Raw genomic sequence first — 15,922 nt, 5'->3', positions numbered from 1 at the left:
GTAGCAGGTTTAGTGAAAACTCTGAGTTGGTTAACCCTGAAATGAGGGAAACCCTGAGTTTTCCGTTTCACAAAGGGAGGTAACTCAACCCCGAGAAAGAGGGGTAACTCTAGCCTGTTTCACAAAGAGAGGTAACTTAACCTCACGGTCAGTTACCGGAGTAACAGACTCTCTGAACCTAACCTGGTCGGGACCAGGTTTTATTCAAGAAACCTCGAGTTTCTTTCTGTCTCCGCCCTCTTTCAGCCACACACGCCATTTGATTTCCTCATTCATTCAGTCAGCAGAGCGAGTTCTTCTACTTCTATAAGTCATTAGGCACAGTAGGAGGCAACTTTTTTCACCAACATGTCCTTTTGACAACGATCCCGTGGATGAAGGTGCAGCATTATTGCGCAGAGAAATAAATATTCGTCGGAGATGGTTATCAGACCGCGCATAGATTTTTGCATTTACAGACAATTATCTTTTTGAGCGGCACCATCAGAATGTGTTGGGACAAAAGAAAAAAAAAGACATAAAAGACAAATAAATATTTGTATGAATAGGCTTAAAAAAGACATATATAGGCCTATTATATTTTATAAAGGCACTCGTGTCTTGGGGGTGGACTCCCTCCGGGGATTCCCTCAGCCACTGCCCTCCCGTTAGAGGTGGTGGCCACCACCCGTTTTACGGGCATCTGCCTTCTTTCTGTTGGCTCAGTAGAAGTCTGTGTTAGCTTAATTATTTAACAGAACATGATATAGATGATGACTCTAAATTGTCCTTCGGAGTGACTGTGAGTGTGTATGGTTGTTTGTCTCGTTTGTCTCTATGTGGCCCTGTGATGGACTGGCGGCCTGTCCAGGGTGTACCCCGCCTCAAGTCCGGATTAACTAAATGGGCCTGCGGCACAGTGCCCAGGGGCACCAACCATTCACAGCCAGTGGGGGGGCACCACACGACAAACTTTAAAAATAGTTTTTTCATGAATGTTTGTACACTTAAAATGATTACACTTGACATAAATATTCATATAAAATTCATTCTTAAAACTAATGTGATAAGAACAGCAACGATATATCATAATTCTGAGCAATAGTGGCCTAATGTGAACATTAACCCCCCTCCCTCAACCTGTCAGTTGAGCCATTCCACTTATGGTGAAATGCATCATGTTTTTTAAAAAACGCGGTAAAAATAAAAATAAATGGATAGACATCAATTGAGTGGTTGTGCGAAGAGAAAAATAAAAAGACTCCAGGCGTTTAGCGGCAATTAAAAATGTTCCAGTGTTAGATCGTTTCTTTATAAAAACATCGACAACTGCTGACAACCAGCTGGCTATTGCTACAGTGGCGGAACAAGTCAGAGCCGGGCCCGGGGGCGGGGCAGATGACCGGGCCCTTTATGAAACTCACCATAACATAATTTTACAACATACACATTGCCGCAACAGCGGGTCTTAAAGGATAAGACCGGTTTTTTGACTTTGGGCCCTTGATTTCACATTATAACATGATGTTCTACTCACCCCTGCTTGTTGTTGGTCATTTGGAGCTGTTCCGAAGATATTCGCGAGGCGTCTGGCTGCTCTCTTGAGATATTCGGCCATGAAACGGTTTCCTATGGGCAAGCTTATACAGGCACAAACTATGCTGTTTATAATTTATTAATTACTGTACACTAGCACTGATAACGTGGAGGTGCGTCGCTTACTTAAAAAAATCCGGGTTACTGTAATTTTGATTTTTTGTCGTAAAGTGGGTGTTACTGACGTCCTCGTCGTGCTACTGCCTCAGACAGCCCACAGACCTGCTGCCTATTTATTCATTCGGCTAAAATTCTAAATTAGTAACCCGGATTTTTTTAAGTAAGCGACGCACCTCCACGTTATCAGTGCTAGTGTAGAGTAATTAATAAATTATAAACAGCATAGTTTGTGCCTGTATAAGCTTGCCCATAGGAAACCGTTTCATGGCCGAATATCTCAAGAGAGCAGCCAGACGCCTCGTGAATATCTTCGGAACAGCTCCAAATGACCAACAACAAGCAGGGGTGAGTAGAACATCATGTTATAATGTGAAATCAAGGGCCCAATGTCAAAAAACCGGTCTTATCCTTTAAAAGCTTCAACGCCACGGAGAGCAACTACGTAATTTTGGGTTAGTTTTACTCCATCAAAACACTGATGGCATTTTGCAGAAGAGTAGATGCTTTCAGAATATCCGCGTCCCTAGCTTGCAGTAACTGTGAGGCAACGTTTATACATTCAAGAATCTTGGTTTGCATGTTGAACAAAAATATGAAAGAAAATTTGCTTATGGCATTCTTGAGCGCAATTGCTTCACCACGCTCATCTGTTTTGTCACTTGTCAGAGATATTTTTACGAGGCCTTTTATAATATCTCTATATCTGTGCCTTAACACAAAAAGCGCATCATGTCGAGAAACACGCTCTGACCCGCCCACAAAAACTCAAAATAAAGAGACATCTGTCGGCACATCAGAGTGAGACCTCTGTAAAATATGAGATCTTTGTCCGGGCTGCTCCACGGAAACTGTTCGTAGTGAGTCATCTCGCGGGTAAAGGATCTTTGATAGCCCTTCAGTAGAATGGCAGCAGGCAGCGTGTGGAGCAGCGGCAGGGCTTGATGTAGCATAATTTCTAAATATCGGCCAGGTCCGCCGCCGGCCCGGGCCCCGTAGGGGGGGGCGGGGGCACCGCTTGCACCCCCTCAAGCTCCGCCGCTGTATTGCTAACAGTCCCACCATCTACCACAACCGGGCGGCTAAATATGCAGCATCAGCACGAAACGACGGTAAGATAACCAGGTTTCTTACAAATGATCTCTTCCAATGCCAGCTGCCGAACAAACAGTCAGTGTCTAGAGATTGGCTAATATATTCCCCTTCAACCGGCATGGTGTATTGTTTTGCGTGTAAATGCCTGGCCGGGCAGCAAAATGCTTTCACCGAGGGGTACAGTGACTGGAAACACCCGGACAGAGTCACAGCCCACGAGAAGAGCGCAAGCCACCGCGAGTGTCTGCTCGCACTTCTCAGGAGGTCACGGAATGCGTGTACGGTTGATGTTGTTCTCATTGGAAGTATTGGAGAGAGGTGTTGCGACGCATCGTGGCCGTGATGAACAGGGTGCTTGCGCAAGTCTTGAAAGTCTTAATAAGTATGGAATTTTGAAGCACTGTTTTCCAGACCTTGAAAAGTCTTGGATTTTGTGTGAAAGTCTTAATAAAGTATGGAAAATAAATGTATGGTAGAATGTTACAGTATGCTCAAAGGCATTTTGAAATGAGAAATAGGAAGGTAGGCAATAAAACTATAATTTTACTAACTGGTCACTTACTGTATTAGTCTAATGGGATGAGATGTGAGTGAAGAGACTGAATTCTACATACATTCATCCATCCATTCATTTTTATAGATAGTTTTTGTGACACTTGTTTGATGTGAAATTCATGTACTTGTGATTTTCATGTTTTGAAACGTTTTCATCAGTAAAAGCACAATTTACTGTGAATAATGCATTTGTTCATTGAATACTAGCCTATGAAAATGAACATTTCTTATAAACACAGTTGGTACAATCTGAAGTAGGCAGTAGGCACACAAGTTACAAGTACATAAAGTTAAGGTCCTGGGGAAAAAAAGTATCAGTTTTAAAAAAGTCTGGAAAAAGTCTGGAATTTTGATTTGGAAAAAGAGCAAGCACCATGATTAAGTTTTTAAGTGTGCGTGGTTTGGCATTCCGGGGAGACAACTTATGGTGCTCTGGGACGGCTGTGGCAATGACGTCCCCCCGGATAATAGGAGTGTTGTTAGTGCTGCATAGGTGGATGCTCTTTGAATTGATAATATATTTCAATATAGACAAATGCTCTTCAAATTGATACACATTTTGAATCTGTGAATATATGGATGCTGTTTGGATTGATACTGAATTGAATTGATTGGTTTTAAATGGAGATATTTGAATAATCCTACATACTGTATATAGATGGATGCTGCTTTAATTGTTACTGATTTTGAATGAATACGTTTGAAAATGTAGCCTAGGGGCACTTGAGGTTTAGTGCCCAGGGGCAACACATTGACTTAATACGGCCCTGCCCCGCCTCTTGCCCATTGACCGCTGGGAAAGGCTCCAACCCCCCCTGCGACCCGACTGACGGATTCAGCGGTATATTATAGATAATGGATGGATGGATGGATGGATGGTATAGATGAGAAGACATAGTTTATGTGTGTGAAAACAGCATTATGTTGGGAATAAAATAACTGCACAGTCAAATAGCCACTTAATATTCATTTTACAGTGTAAAACATGATCAAAATGAGGTACCGCCATGCCGAGGTCTCACCTGTTTGAACAATGTTTTTATATTTCATCTTAAACTGCTGCCAAGAGCGCTTCTCCCCTGCGGGATTGCACCTAAATGAAATAAATGAATGGGCTACCATTCAAGCAGTTTCCCTGTAATATTATTGGGATTGCTAAGGACTACATTTAAACTTACACTTTTGCTGCTGCAGCGGTGTTGCACTTATTTCTAAAAACGTATTGAAACTCGTATGAGCGCATTAAGATTTCCAATTCGAGGTTGGTGAAAAACGTAGCCCCTCCTCTTCCCCGTTACCATGGTGACTCGTTGAATCGGGGCTCCATTGATGCTGGCTTTTTAAAGTTGTGGTGCACTCGCCAAACTCAAGGTGAACTTACTCAGAGTTGATTAACCTCACTCAAATCAGCGTTTCTGGAACCGAAAACTCAAGAGTTTTCTATCTCAGAGTAGATCAACTCAGAGATCAGGAATAGACTCAGAGTTGGTTGAACCTGCTACGTGAAACGGACCCCAGCACAGACACCGGTCCCTACCAGAAAATAACATGATAAGCAGTTAACAGAAGGGAAAAAAAGCTGAAAGATAACGTTGAATGACTGAAGTGAAACCCTTTTTATTAAAATGTGGGGATTTTTTTTTTTAACAAACTGTGTGGGAAAAGTTAGAGTCTCTGCAACAGGATAAATATAATCATTCATCTGTCCACAAAGTCAAACAGTGTAGTTTAGCTAAAATAAAGAGTCTGGGTCTGATAACAAAGCACAGTGACCGAGGTAAGGAGCAAACTACAAGCAAAATCAGAGATGATGGAAATGGATGGTCATCCATGACTCTCTGGCTCTATCTGTTCTGCTTGTACACTCACCGGCTAAGTTAACAAGACAGTGAGTTGAAGCAGGATGAATCCTGATTTTGTGTGATGGGGGATCATCACATAGCAGTCGCACAGTATACCCACACTGGTAAGAACCACCTGACAGACTGACAATGCAGATATAACAGATGGCCCACATTGTCATGATAATACCAAGAAAGTCCATGGGTACTAAATGGTAAGCTGCATTTTTTTCGGCATTTTTTTTTTTTACATGACTTGTGTTTTACTGTCTCTGAAAATACAGCTCTTCTCCAAGTCCTACACCTGCACACACTTTCTGACGGAACATGCCGGTATTTGCCTGCTCATATTGGAGAAATTTACAGTTTTAATTTATTAATTTTTATTAATTTTTTTATTTAATTTTCTTCTTTTTCATGTTGCTCCAGACTGACTACATGATGTTTGCCTCAGGGCTCTGTGAGGGTCAGGCTATCTGCTCCAGGACTCCTCTTCTCCATGCATGTTATGTGTGGCTGTCCTGCTGCAGAAGGAATGACAGCAGTACCTGATGGGGCTGCATGACTGATAAGAATTTAAACTTTAGAAGTAGTAAAGGTAGTACATTTATTTTATCACTCTTCCCTAATATGAATGAGGGAATTATTACGTTGGTATATTGTTTCATAGAATTAATAAAACACTTACACAGAGTTAAATGATTTCTAAAGAAATAAATCATATGAAAAGTAGAACAACAAGGGCGTAATGTAGTTAAAATTGGTATGCGAATGATCTGAGGTAATTTCATATAAGCAGTATTTATGCTGAATTACAATTTACCCTTTGGCAAAGTTCAACTCCACAAAGATGCAAAACAGAGAGAAAAAGAACTTTATTTAAAATGGACACCTTGGAATATGTTCACAAACCATCTAAACAGGAACACACTTCTGTTAACCTTTGCTCGGCTCCCATTAACAGACCCAATACATACAAGAATATAATGAATGTTCACACAATCAACACAACACCACAACACACCATCTCTGTCTTTGCCACAACCACCTAACAGCAAGTTTGAGTTATTTACTGAGACTACATGAAAATGAATCGTATATTTTGTGTAATTGTCGTACCTATAAATGATCTATTCCAAATGATTTTATATTGATTCAACATGTTTCCCAAGAAACAGATAAAAATGCAGAATATTCAAAACCAAACCACCAACATAAATGATTCTACCAGTAACCAGATGGACTAACCTTCCTTACTAACTAACATAATTAGGATTATAATTATGATAAGAAAACAAAATCCACTCAATATTCATAACAGCCAAACACACCATAAAAACCCATAAAATCAGTAAATGACAGACTTTTACTGTGGTTTACAGCTTCCACAGTCAGCTGTCTTTTAGTTTGCAGGTTTCATTTACTTCTTGAGAAAGAAACATGGAAGCCTAACCCTAGTTAACCCTAAATACATATGCAGATTACATATAACACAGCCTGAATATGAAACAATTAATTCGTTACACACTTGTGTCATCATTTCTTTCTGGACATACATGGTGTTGGTCACTATAGTCTGCTAAACCTTTTCATTAAAATTCACCACAGAGCAGCTGATTGTTTCCTTTCCTTTTAATCTTCTTGTGCCATCTTTTGCTTCATCACCATTTTCAATGCGTCACTCCATTGTGTGCTGAAATAAAGACAGCGAAAAAAAAAAAATACATAAGTAGAAGCAAAAAGTGTCCATTGAGAGATTCAGCAGGGAAAGACTTCACTGTCGCTGCTAATATTTGCTGTTGCTTTGTCTAAGAGTAAATAGATCATTTTGTGTTTTTGAACTGTTGGCTTGGAAAAAAACAGATATTTTATCAGATCTGAAATGTGAAACTGCTCTCTGCCTGTTCTTTTTACAATATTGCTTCTAAGTCACTAAAGCATTTCTGTTGAATCTAAATTCTAGCCTAAGTACAACTAACTCCTTTACTGTATTTAACAACTTTAGCCCAAATATTACCGTAAAGCCTTTGCTCTCACACCAGCCTTCAAAGAGTGTTTTAGGGACTGCAGTGTCATCATCCGGCTTTTTCCAGTAGACCCTGATGATCTTCTCAGAAAAGCGTTCTGGGAGGAGTCTTGACACCTGACAACAATGATGACATTAACATTTGAATTGTAACCTTACCCAAGGTTGTCTCACAAAGAAATACGCACAAGTGATGAACAGCTCCTGCCAACAAATACTAGCATCACATTTTTTCTGTTGTTCTGACCTGAGCTCTGGGGATCCTGGATGCTGTGGTCGGGTCACTCTTTGTGTAGAAATAGACGTTTTGGATGGGGTCCATGTCTCTCATCCCATAGTCAAAACGGACAACCTAAAAGAGAGGTGTTGGAAAGAAAACTGTTAACATTTACAAATGGATAATATCTCTGTGGTAGTAAAGAAACATCTTTCACATCACGTGCTAAATATAGCAGAAAGAGGCAATGATCAGGATTCAAGCAAGTGGAATTTGGATTGTTGAGAATTTCTTGACCTCAGTGTGCAACTGTGATTAAATCATGAAAAAATGAACTAAATCACATCATTCTGCTGGGATTGCTTTTGGGAATTAAAAGATTTGAAGGTCAGTGTCGTACAGCCAGTAAGACAGAAAACTCACACAAACTTCGAAGTCTTGTCTCCTGTCGGGGATGCCCGATGTCAGCGCAGTTTTCAAAGTTTCAATTGCTTCCTAAGAGATGGAACACTTATTTTATTGCTATTATTGTTATTTTTGTTTTATTATCTTCACTCTCTTCTTATTCTTACCGCTGTTATTTCTTCATTTTGCTCTCCTGGTTGATCTGGATTCCTCTTTAAAAGAAAAGTGACATTTTCTTCAGTTCAAATGTTTACTTTAATGATTGTAATAAACAACTTCCACTTTACCCAATAATGACCAAATTAAATATATGGACTGAGTCCGCATCCCACATTCTGCAATACATTTTCATACAGAAGAAATCCTTGAAACCAATTTTGAGATGTAATCTTTTGTCATTTCTGCCATTCCCTCATGGTGAAACTCAAACACGTGTCTCAGTTTTTAAGTAATTTATGTATGTGTTTGTGATTCACTCTAATTTTTTTAAATACAACCTATGTTGGGACATGGGATTGGGATATCAAAACAGCTAGGTAAACTGTGTTGTGTTTATGCATTTGGCAGACGCTTTTATCCAAAGCAACTTATACTTGTAGGCAGATAGGATAAGGGGGTCTTCTTTTCTTTCTTCATTTTCTTATTTGGTTGGTTTTCAATGAAAAGTGAAAAAAACAGTACAAAGATTTATTAAGTCTTAACAACACACAGTATATTCACAGCATATTATATATTATATAATTTCAGTGTGAACAAAAATGACTAGTGCAGGCGCAAACAAAATCTTTTCCTCCAAATGTTTGACCCACCTTGGCTTGACCCAGATACTTGTACAGTTTTCGAGAGAGGATCCTCTTCAGAATATCACTAGCTCCATTAATTTCTTCATGGAGTATTTTTTCAAACACTTGATCTTCAAAGCAAAAGAAAATACAGTGAAAGACAGGTCAGGATACATAAGAGCAGGTTAATATTTCTTTAGTGGTATAAATATAAGTATCATTATATTGCAGAGCAGTTTCCTAATAACTTGTTAGGGTAGGTGTAGGTATAAAAGAAACACTGACAGTATAAGGTGAGAAATAAAAACAATAACAACTGGAGAACAAATATTTCAGGCCGACCTTCCATGAAATCACATGGCTTCTAAGCATAAGCGTAGTTCAGCTTGAACACACTTTCCCTTTTTCATCCAGCTGACAAAATAAGTTTAAATGTTCCAGCAACAGCTTATCAGCCTGAAACTTCCCTTCTGAGAGAAACACAAGCAAGAACAGGGCGATTCTTTGGGGTTTCAGCACGAAATACAAGTCTAACAGGAGTTTAGAAGGCCTCAACTGACTGATTCTAATACAATTCAATAGTGCAAACAGACAAACACTTCAACACTACTGTTTCTTCATTACACAGACACAGAAACCTTGGTCTGTTTGCACTATTAAAACTTTATTCGAACCAGTGAAAAAATTAATATCAATGACTAATCTATTTACAAGGTGTGCCAGATACTTCATGTACACTGTCCATAACAAGGCCTTTATCACCTACTGGATTGAGAGGGCCAAGAATCAGAAAAGTACCGCTTTGATTCAAGTTGTCCAATCCATGGCTCAACTCTTGCCCCACTCTGTCTAAACTCACTCTATTTGATTCCACTTTGAATGTCCAGCTTGCTCCGTTATGTTCCTGAGGTCAAGCCTCTTTCTTGAGCTCCTGCTGCTTACACCTGCCGTGATACTTGTACTTACCAAAAACTTGTAAATAATCTATTCTTGGTTCAATTCATCTTTAAATTTGGCATCCACTGACCTGTCAGTTTGGTGTAGGCCTCCATGTCATTTTTGGCTGTAGAGAGAGTGAACATCTCCCCGTTTGATCCACTGATCTTGATGTATGAATCAGCTTTTAAGAAGGCATCCTTGATCCTGGATAGGAATCAAAAGCTTTAAAAAAAAAATTCAGGAACATTTTACTGCATAGTACCAACATTGGGAAGACTAGGTACTCACATAATCTCTATATTCTTGTTTACTTTGTGCTGGTAGGCTCTTCTATGGAGACGATTCCTGGTTTGGAACATGCCATACAGATTGTCCACCTCCTGTGAAGATTGTTGCCTTTGGTTAAGTAACATCCATTCAGATAAACCTCTTTGTTTTTTTCCTAGCTTAAAAAGCATGGGTATACACCTTGTCTCTGCAGCAGATGTGTTTCCGCCCATCCACTTCACACACCCTGACACACATGAAGTACCGCAGGTGGTCAAAGTTGTTCTTCATGCCAAGGTGGTGACAGTCCCTGAGACAAGACAGAGGGAGGAAATGCATTAATAAAATAACACTTTTACCCTACAGTCTTCAAAGACTGAATAGTCTTCAAAGACTTATCTATAGTAGAAGTAATCACGGTGATACTGTTATTGTTCTGGGGAAGTAATACATACAGTTGTAGTTCCTCACTCTACATCAGTAACTGTTTTAGTTTAAGCAAACTCCACCTGGCAAAGTAGTCAAATTTGTCCACATCGATCCCATTAAGCTTGTTTGCCACAATCTCATAGAGGAAAGACTTGTCCTCAGCTCGACCTTTGTATGGCCACTGTGGAGATGACAGCAGTATTGAGCATTAGACATTAGACCTCTGTAGCAAAAATCAAACTGATTGATTTCAGAATACTCATACAGGTTCATCTTTCGTAGAAACTGGTGCATCATTTTCCAGAGTGCTCAAAGGCTTTCCTAGAATCAGCTCCTTGATGAAGATCAGGTCTGTTTCCTCTTCCAGCCCGTCGTTTTCCATCTCTGACTGCAAACGATTGGCTTCCACCAGGTGATCAAACATGCGTATAGAGGCATCCTCATGCTGGAGGATACACACGTTCATCAGTATATTTATATGAGAAGCTGAATAGTCACAACTTTCAAGTGAAAATCTAATTTCTTACATGTTCACCTTTACCATTTCAGACACCACATACTCAGCATTTTTGTCGTCATCAGTCTTTTTAAGTGACAGGATTAGGGCTGTCGCGGTGAGGGAATTCCCACCGCGGTGACTCATAGCCGCTCAACAGCGCGGTATGCGGTGATATCGCATTTTTGTTCATTAGGCTACTTTCCACGACATGCAATGTTAGATGAAAATCGAGCGCATAATCCGTCTTTTTCCCAGCGATTCTGACATTTCACTTTGCTTTGCCTGTCATTTACTCGCTCACAGACCAACATAGCGGAGATCAAGCAGCGCATACCCCAGTTCTGCAACATTGTTGCCAGTGCCACATGGCAAATATCAACATTGTTGCAGACCTGCGCACATTTCTTTTAGTAATGACGGAGAAAAACGAAGCAGATCAGCGCAGCAGTTGAGCTCACGTGTCCGGGATACAGTTTTTTTTTAACAGACTGCCGCCGACCAACCAACCCCGGCACATTTTTTAAACTTTTTTTTTTTTTTAATAGTTTCACCTACACAGTTTTGTTGAAATGATCAGGTATTTCCCAACAGCAAATGTGCACACCAAGCTGTGGTTCTGCGGAAGCTAGTTTTTTGCTGATATTAGACGGTCGCATTTACAACGTTAAACATGGATAATAAGGAAAGATTCAAAGCCATAAAGTGTCCGGACTAGGCAGAGGAGTAAAGCCGAGATAAAGGTAGGCCACTGCATTTTATTTTAACTTCTATTGCTTCGACACTGAGTAGGCATATTCTTGTAATATCAGCTGCTGAGGGAGAATGAGACCACAACGAGTAGCATGCAGACGTGTGTGCGTGTGCGGTGCCTATATGCAAAGATGACGACAGAAACGCGGCACCAAGCTGTGTTAATGTGTTTCTCCTGCCTTGCGGGGAATATACAATGTATCATTATTACTGTGCTGGCTTAAAAAAAAGTATCAGTTCTTTCAGTCGCTTTGTATCTACTGTGCAGTCTTAAAAACTTGTTTAGTTTCTCGAGTTGTTCTGCGCGCGCAAGCGGGCGTGCGGTGGGCGGTGGCCTGGACACGCACCGCGGAGGTCCTCTCAGCACCGCGGTGATTGCATTTTGCGGTTATCGCGACAGCCCTAGACAGGATTCTGATATTCAGACATTCAGTGCTGCTTTAAAGTTGTTAAAACCCTTTAATCATTTCTGCAAAAATATGACATTTTCATGCTGCAATAATGTAAAAAAGTGGAACATTTAAGAGTGAATGTTTTCAGCGTCTGCAGTTAAGTAAAACTATTTCAATTTTTGAACTTCAATTTAAGTAAAGTAGATCAATATTTCAAGTGACGGATTTATTTGTAAATATATTTTTCCCTCAGCTCAGGTTGGTGACGAGATGTATATGTACCATTTATTTTGATAACTTAATATTATTATTAATTATATTGATAGTAATATTAATATCAATAATACAGTCTAAATGACATTAATTTAGATTATTAATATAAAAATTAGTATGAACCATAAAAACCAAGAACCTGACAAGTGCTTCACAAATTTTACCCCAAAACATCTCAATTTGGCCTCTTAAGTAATTATGAAAACTGATACTGTTCCAGTAATTTTTCCAGAAGACATTTTGAGTACAACACATTTCTATTCTCATCTTGTCACATTCAGCATCTCTTGTTCACCAGCTGCGTCTTGATAAAAACTGAGTTCAAGTGGGTGCTATATCTGCTATAAAAATGCACGAGTCTTGTGCTCAGTGGGTGAGACAGACGAGTTGATGGGATGGGTCCATATCCTAGATATGGGGAAGTTTGAAACAGCTAATCGGTGAACCTTTACTTTATTGCTGTTTTGTCTTTGGTGGGGAATCATACCCAAAGCAATGTTAAGGCCATATTTTATTAAAAAACAGAAATGAATGTTTAGGGGATTAATAGCAGCTGGAGTGGCACTTCATCTCTTACCTGCCATTTTTCATCCTTTGGGTCCTTTGGGTCTTTTGGGTCATCCTTTGGTTTTTTGAGTGCTTCTGGGATAAACATCGTATCATACAGATGAGAAAAGGGTCCATGTCCTAGATATGAAGAAATGTGAAATAGCCAATTGGTTAATTGGAATGACCTGTTAAAGTGACCAACAGAATATTGTGTAAAAGTTATGTGAGTGTACCAAACTTGAAATGAGTTAAAAAAAATTAACTGAAAAAATTAACAAAAAAACCCTTTGAATTCAATGTAGCACACAATTCAAATGAACAAATTGATTGGAAACTTTAGTAATGATGCGATTGTGATTATGAGAAAAAAATGTCCAAAATCTTGAGAAACCGCTGAGTGTGGAGGAAACCATTGAATATCTGATGAGGAAGTACATAATTAAATGAGGAAGCCATTTATAGATATGCAAGGAATTGAGTAAATGAAGAAAAATATGGTCATTAATTGTTTATTTCACTCTGAAAAGGTAGAAATAATTTGAAAAGCAGGGTACTTTGTAAATTCTCATGTAAGCTGAATCACTATAGAGGAAAGGATGTGTTCCACTCACCCAGGTCGTGGCAAAGACCTGCAATCTGCACACAGAGGATGTCACGATCATCGATTTTAAGTCCTGGCTGTCTTGATCTCAGAGATTTTGCGAGTTCTCCTGCTAAGTGCGCCACCCTGTATCATTAGATACAGCACACACATGCATCCGCATGCACACACACACACACACACACACACACACACACACACACACACACACACACACACACACACACACACACACACACACACACACACACACTGTTTACGTTAGTTTTTATTTTATTTATTTATTTCATTTGTTCATTTGGTGCTTTTCTATTATCTTTCCTCGGTCTATATGTTTTACAGTTTTTATTTTAATGAAATGAGAACATACCCAATTGAGTGTTCAAAGCGGTTGTGGGATGCTCCAGGGTAAACATAATAGCACCCCCCAAGCTGCTTGATGTTTCGTAGTCTTTGGAACTGAGGTGTGTCGATGATTTTGACAAGAAGTGGATGTAACTCAATGTTGCCATGGATGGAGTCATTAAACAGCTGGCAGCAGAAGGCAAAACAAAAATCACACACAGTCATTTCAGTGCTTACCCACACACAAAAAAAAATTGAAATAATTTTGCAATCAAAGGTGGAACAAAACTCAAATGAACAGATTGATAATAAACTTTAGTCATGATGCGTGATGAGAAAGTAATTTATGAATGTACAAGGGATTACAGAGCTGTAAATGGCTCTGGGTGAAACTAAAATCATATCTTTCATCATTTACTTGACAGTAATTGTTTCGTAAACACAGCTCCCTATGGCTCTGTGGGATATATTTCTTATTCAATGCTGAAGGTAATCTTTTTTCTTTTCCTTCAGCAAAACGCTTTCATTTTTAAACCCCAGCCAACTTGCCAGACTACTTTTGTCAACGCCAAAACTCACCTGGAACTCGACTCACAGTAAGCAGCAGGGGGTAAGAAAATGTTCATGAATGATATTGCTAGTTTGGGATGCCATACAACTTCATGTCAAAAGAGGCGAACTATCCCTTTAACTAATCCTGGCATCTTTCTTTCCGTTTGTCTGTTGATTTCTTTAACTTTGTATATCTGTAGCTTTTAAAAAGTTATAAAATGTACAATCAGAGGCAAGTTATATCACCTTTTTTGGGGGATCATTTCTGGTTGGGCTAAATATGAAAAAAAGGAGAGAAGAGAATTTGTAAATGAATCAAATGACAAATTAAACATAATTCAACCACAATACTTACTCTTCGCCAGTTGCCATCTTCTTTTGGTCAGCACCAGAGATTTTCTGGAGATAAGAGAAAGCAAGTCACATTAGGCCCATAATACATATTTACCCATGAAAGCTGTTATTTGAAGAGTTTGTTTGCTTATCTAGCTATCTCTTTTTTCAAATTTGCCTTTTTTAAAAATCATATTTTAAAGTAATGGCTTTTTATTTATTTATTTTTACTTTATTTCCATAGAATATTAATCAAAAAGATTGATTTTCTCCTCTATTTCAAAATGACTTCACTCTCATCATGTTCTCTTCTTTTTTTGCAGTCAAAGGATCAAACTGTTATTGATTTATTCTTTTGCTTTTTTTCTACTTATAGCAGTCTTGACACACACCCAAACTGTATCTGATCTGATGAATACAATCTAATTATTCAGAAAACTAACCTCTAAATATATATATTTTTAAATATAATATATATTCCCATACTTAAACTCCTTTATATTTAAGGGACTTACAGGCCTCCTTCACTCTGCAATCCTTGTTGTTCTCTGGCAGCGGCTGCAATATTGTCTTCTTTAGTCTGTTGAAGCTGTTGAAACGGTGATAAGTTTAACACGGAAATTCTAAACGTTGATCTGACAAGTATGAGTATGATACTTCAGGACTGTCACACAGCCTTTTATGCTGTGGCCACACCTATTAGATTTGGTTCCTGCCCTCTGATTTATAACCTTGAATACTTTCAGTTTAATTTGTGACGTCTTTTTGGACAGGAATTTGGATATGAACATAGTTTGAGGGAAGTCATGTAGAAAGGGAATGTGGCTCTGTAAATGTTCAAAGGAAACTCCTTCACAGTATATTTATATAAAAGTAAATAATCATGACTGGTATTATATCAAATAATATGCATCAATAAATTTGTTTTTATGCTGATGATCTCTTTTTTTTTTTAGTGCCGAAGAGACCAGAGGTCCGTTTCACGTAGCAGGTTTAGTGAAAACTCTGAGTTGGTTAACCCTGAAATGAGGGAAACTCTGAGTTTTCCGTTTCACAAAGGGAGGTAACTCAACCCCGAGAAAGAGGGGTAACTCTAGCCTGTTTCACAAAGAGAGGTAACTTAACCTCACGGTCAGTTACCGTAGTAACAGACTCTCTGAACCTAACCTGGTCCCACCAGGTTTTATTCAAGAAACCTTGAGTTTCTTTCTGTCTCCGCCCTCTTTCAGCCACACACGCCATTTGATTTCCTCATTCATTCAGTCAGCAGAGCGAGTTCTTCTACTTCTAGAAGTCCATTAGGCACAGTGGGAGGCGACCTTTTTCACGAACATGTCCTTTTGACAACGATCCCGTGGATGAAGGTGCAGCATTATTGCG

General features: G+C 39.2%; 1 protein-coding gene across 1 annotated transcript; it reads right to left on the bottom strand.

Annotated features, from left to right (window-relative positions):
* Positions 1–6,043: 6,043 nt before the first annotated feature.
* On the bottom strand, positions 6,044–15,217 carry LOC142390976 (deoxynucleoside triphosphate triphosphohydrolase SAMHD1-like). The gene is made up of 17 exons (XM_075476887.1): positions 15,058–15,217; positions 14,565–14,608; positions 14,456–14,483; positions 13,683–13,843; positions 13,323–13,438; positions 12,740–12,849; positions 10,514–10,693; positions 10,329–10,429; positions 10,021–10,129; positions 9,841–9,932; positions 9,641–9,756; positions 8,641–8,744; positions 7,999–8,043; positions 7,850–7,921; positions 7,457–7,561; positions 7,201–7,326; positions 6,044–6,876 (listed from the first exon to the last, which is right to left on the bottom strand). The coding sequence occupies exons 2-17, from the start codon at positions 14,579–14,581 to the stop codon at positions 6,862–6,864; spliced, it is 1,497 nt and encodes a 498-aa protein (XP_075333002.1). The 5' UTR covers positions 14,582–14,608; positions 15,058–15,217; the 3' UTR covers positions 6,044–6,861.
* Between the last annotated feature and the right edge of the window lie 705 nt (positions 15,218–15,922).

This window comes from Odontesthes bonariensis, chromosome 10 (genome assembly GCF_027942865.1).
Source record: "Odontesthes bonariensis isolate fOdoBon6 chromosome 10, fOdoBon6.hap1, whole genome shotgun sequence".
Classification (NCBI taxonomy): domain Eukaryota; kingdom Metazoa; phylum Chordata; class Actinopteri; order Atheriniformes; family Atherinopsidae; genus Odontesthes; species Odontesthes bonariensis.
This window is presented reverse-complemented; position numbering and strand designations above follow the sequence as displayed.